Raw genomic sequence first — 4087 nt, 5'->3', positions numbered from 1 at the left:
TGCGATACTATAACATCGTTGTCTTCTCTTTGTTTCTGATATATACATTATTGTATCTCTTAGATTCAATTTAGGATCTTCATTTACTTTCTCATGCACACATGATCACATCTTTGATATCATATCATATCCTAGAAAGAAGTGAATTTTTGTGCATCTTTTTATTCTATCATTGTGGCTTTTCTGTAGATTAATTCAAACTTTGTAGATGTAAACTTTTAAATAAGATTTCAACTCAAGTATAGTTATGTCATTTCTGATGAAACATGTTCATACTAATAAATCAAATCGGAAACTAGTTTTGCTTTTCCTTGTTCTTCATTAATTCAAACTTTTGTTGCAGTTTACCAAAAAAAGTATATGAAATAAAAAACATCCTGAATCAAATTCTTGATCACTGTATATATGGACACATGACATCAAATTGATAAACATTTTTTTAAAAACAACCAAAAGAATTAAAGTATATTAAGATAAGAGTATAAGATATCCAAATACAAAAAATCAAGCATAAGAGAAGAAAAAGCATTAGACAATAACCAAGACCCTGCCAAACCCATCTAGCCAAAGGGACTATGGCCTTCAAATACATCGTACAGGGTCAACACACTACTCATTATATACACACTAGTCCAACTTCAACCTAGTCACAACAATGCCATAATATATGTGATCCAAAAAGCAAAATTACACATAAATCTGACTCATTCAAAAATATGCAGTCATTTCTCAACTTCCTAATAGTCCATAGGACCAAAATGTGACGTGATATGGAAGTGTATATTCATGCACTCGCCGACAATTGGTCTATGTTATAGGTATATTTGGAGATCATAAGCGACTTTAAATGAAATTTTGGAAGGAAATGAAAATTTATAATAAAAAATATATAAACATCTAAGCCCATTTGGCTATAAGAGACATAAGACCAGATCCTAATAGAAGAGATATATTGCATCCTAATCGAAGTATACCGCTCTTTTGCATCCTTGGATTCATAAAATCAGCAGCAAGAAGATCTACAAGTGCCATGTAAATTAAGATCCCAGATGAAGCTGCATTGAAGATTCCTTCAACGATAAGAGCAGTTGGACTGTTCTCATCATAACCACTACTGATCCCTATGCCAATTGCAATTCCTACTGGAGTTGTCAAAGCAAAGAACAATCCCATAATTGTAATTGATAGACTCTTGAAATTTGCCTGCAATGGTCACACATCCAATAAGTCAGCAAACAATTGTAAGGTGCACAAAGTTCTTAAAATATAATTAACACATAACTTGTAAGATAAGTTTTGTTTACTATTTCAATTTTATATGATATTATAACGTGTGAAATATGATAACCTTTTTGCAAGTATTTCCAATGCTATTAAATTGGTAAACCTTTAGTTGTGGCTAGTGTGAGTAATATTCAAAGGATTTATTAGAAAATAGTGATAGTAAATGGTTATTGTGTTCTGCATAGTCAAACAACAAATAAATGTTTTAGAAAAGTTTGACATTGTTAGTTGAAATATTTGATTTGTGAGGAGATTCGGTTGAAGGTGATTATTAAATTTCTCATGAGTCAAAAACATTTTTACATAGTTTATATTTAAAATAATGTTTTCATGCTTTCCATGATTGATTAGAAAAGTTCAAATTTCATGCAAAAGCTGATGTTATGAGAAATCTTTCTGCGGAAAGCAGTCCCAATACAAATTAAGAAATATGAGCAAAGAGTCTTTCAAAAAAAAAAAATTATGCAAAGAAAAACATATTAAAGAGTGGTGCTAGAAAAGGAAAAAATAATAATATAAAAGAATAGTTCCAAAACATGATATCTTTGAATAAACTATAATGGAGTTTGGCATCTTTTGAACATACGATATAGTAACAAACAATGGCAACCCAACAAAATGCATTGGTCACACAAAGATTGGGAGGAATAAAATGTTAGTGAAAAAAAACATTGAAGTCAGATAAATACTATCTTTATCAGTCCAAGCTATTGAAAAGTTCACATCACCTTCATTTGAAACTTCATTAAAAAAACAAGGTTTGAAAAAGTCTTATCCTATCTTTTCTATAGTTTGTGTTTCGCACCAACCAAACCAAACACATGGTCCCAAGCACATGGGCTCATGAACAATAAGAAATAGCTTGATACAAATTAAATAATTTTCTATAGTTGAGTGATATGCAAACACATGGTCCCATGTACAGTCATAAATAGTTTGATAATTAAATAATTTCTATAGTTGAATGATATATATCACAAATGCAATATCTGAGTTATACATCCTTAAAAAAATACAAATAATTTTTTTTTGAAAGAAAATAAATACAAATATATAAATACCTGTGTTATACAACTTCCAAGTCCCATGCCTTCAAAGAACTGATGAAAAGTCAATGCAGCGACCAATGGCCTTATAGTCTTAGGACTCTCTGAAGCACCCAGAGAAATTCCTATTATAACGGAGTGAACAATAATTCCCAACTCCAATACCTATTATGAAATCAAAATAATTTATCAGAATCGAGTCAAACCACCGAATTTCAATCAATATATGTACTATTTTGCGTATGACATGATTAAAAAATAAAAATTGAATATATTATTAGAGTTTAATTATTACTGTTACTATAGATTTATTCAAAAGAAGGGTTTTTAACTATTATATATGCATGTACAAGAATTTTACACATACATCAAAACATATATCAACATAAATGTCTATATGAAGAGATAAATGTCAGTAATTATAAATAATAACTAAGTTTGTATTATTATTATACCTGTGTTATGACCCTATGGCGAAGAAGTTCTGTTGACGGACCCGAAGAAACAGAAGACATGTGGGGATGTGCATGACCATGTGAAGCATGAGTATGAACATCCATGTGTCCTTCATGATCCTTCTCCACATCTGGGGATACCTCATTTTCAACCTGTGCTGGTGCCTTTTTGGAATAATGGTTTTGAAAATAAGCAGTGGCATAAGTATCAACCATAAGAGTCCCCATAGCAGTGCACATAGCCACAAAACCAGTGAATGGAAAATCACCCCAAGGATGTTTCTTTAAACGAGGTGAAGTAAGATTCTCAAAAGCATCAGGAAGCACATGAATGAAACCGGTTGCCAAAATCACACCAGCAGCAAAGGCTTTGATGATGAAAAATATATCTTTTTCGGGGCTTAACGCCGGTATCACTTTGCCAAGAAGTGGAATACAAACACCAATTCCACTTGCAACTAATATTGATACTAAAGCTGCTATCTTATAACGAAGAGCTTTGGGTTTGTCTCTATCTAAATCTTCTTCATCACACGTGCATTCGGCGGCTATTAGAGTCGGGATTATAAGGAATATCAAGATAGAGAAAACAAAGACTTTGTTATTGTTTTTTAATCCCATTTCAATGGTTAGAAACTCAAAGCATATGGGAGTGATCGGTGCAGGGAACAAGTGATGAAACGATGCAATATATATAAGGATTAGGCTATAGGGTTTTTGTTGTAGGTCTTGGTAATGGAGATGTGAATGAATACTTAATATGTGACTTAAAGGTTACAGTTATAGTGTGAATTATCCACGTAATATGACGGCAAAAACAATGGAATTTGTTAACATGTTCATATGACTAATAATGTTTCAATATTTAAAAAATAAAAAATAATGTTGTTAGAATGTCGACACTAAAGTGTAGCTACTAACAAAAGATTGGCTTTGAAGTGTTTAAAGTATAGAGAAGTCAACTAGCCAAAAGGGAAACTTATTGATATTATGTCGAAACTTTATTTCCACCGTGCAAAATGACGATATTTATTTCCTTTTTTTTTTTTTGTAGAAAATGTACAGCTCAAAATCTTATATATATTCAAAAATAAAATAAAATAAAATAATACAGCTCAAATTCAGTCAACCCTTTCTGTTTCAATACTTGAAAATAGGGAATTATCTATCAAAAATAACCAATGGAAGAGAAAAAAAGCAATAAAGAATAGGGACCATCAAAGAAAAAAATGCACATATCTACAAGGGTACTTTTCAAGTTGATTGAGGTTTTGGAAGGTGCCGTGCTACAATGTTAAGATG

The 4087-nt window shown here is 31.3% G+C and overlaps 1 protein-coding gene across 1 annotated transcript; it reads right to left on the bottom strand.

The window, feature by feature from the left end:
• Positions 1-458: 458 nt before the first annotated feature.
• Positions 459-3552, bottom strand: LOC25489650 (zinc transporter 5). The gene is made up of 3 exons (XM_013605712.3): positions 2786-3552; positions 2346-2495; positions 459-1203 (listed from the first exon to the last, which is right to left on the bottom strand). Exons 1-3 carry the CDS (start codon positions 3404-3406, stop codon positions 898-900), a joined length of 1077 nt encoding a protein of 358 aa, XP_013461166.1. The 5' UTR covers positions 3407-3552; the 3' UTR covers positions 459-897.
• Between the last annotated feature and the right edge of the window lie 535 nt (positions 3553-4087).

Source organism: Medicago truncatula, chromosome 3 (genome assembly GCF_003473485.1).
Source record: "Medicago truncatula cultivar Jemalong A17 chromosome 3, MtrunA17r5.0-ANR, whole genome shotgun sequence".
NCBI classification, from domain to species: Eukaryota; Viridiplantae; Streptophyta; class Magnoliopsida; order Fabales; family Fabaceae; genus Medicago; species Medicago truncatula.
The sequence above is the reverse complement of the archived record's forward strand: the minus strand, read 5'-3'. Positions and strand labels throughout refer to the sequence as shown.

What these genes read in the sequence shown, in the direction of transcription:
- LOC25489650 (XM_013605712.3), bottom strand. Translation starts at nt 3,406, where the DNA reads ATGGGATTAAAAAACAATAACAAAGTCTTTGTTTTCTCTATCTTGATA. An exon ending in GCCATAGGGTCATAACACAG is followed by an intron (nt 2,496 to 2,785) that starts GTATAATAATAA and finishes ATTTCATAATAG; the next exon opens with GTATTGGAGTTGGGAATTAT. An exon ending in TTGGAAGTTGTATAACACAG is followed by an intron (nt 1,204 to 2,345) that starts GTATTTATATAT and finishes TGACCATTGCAG; the next exon opens with GCAAATTTCAAGAGTCTATC.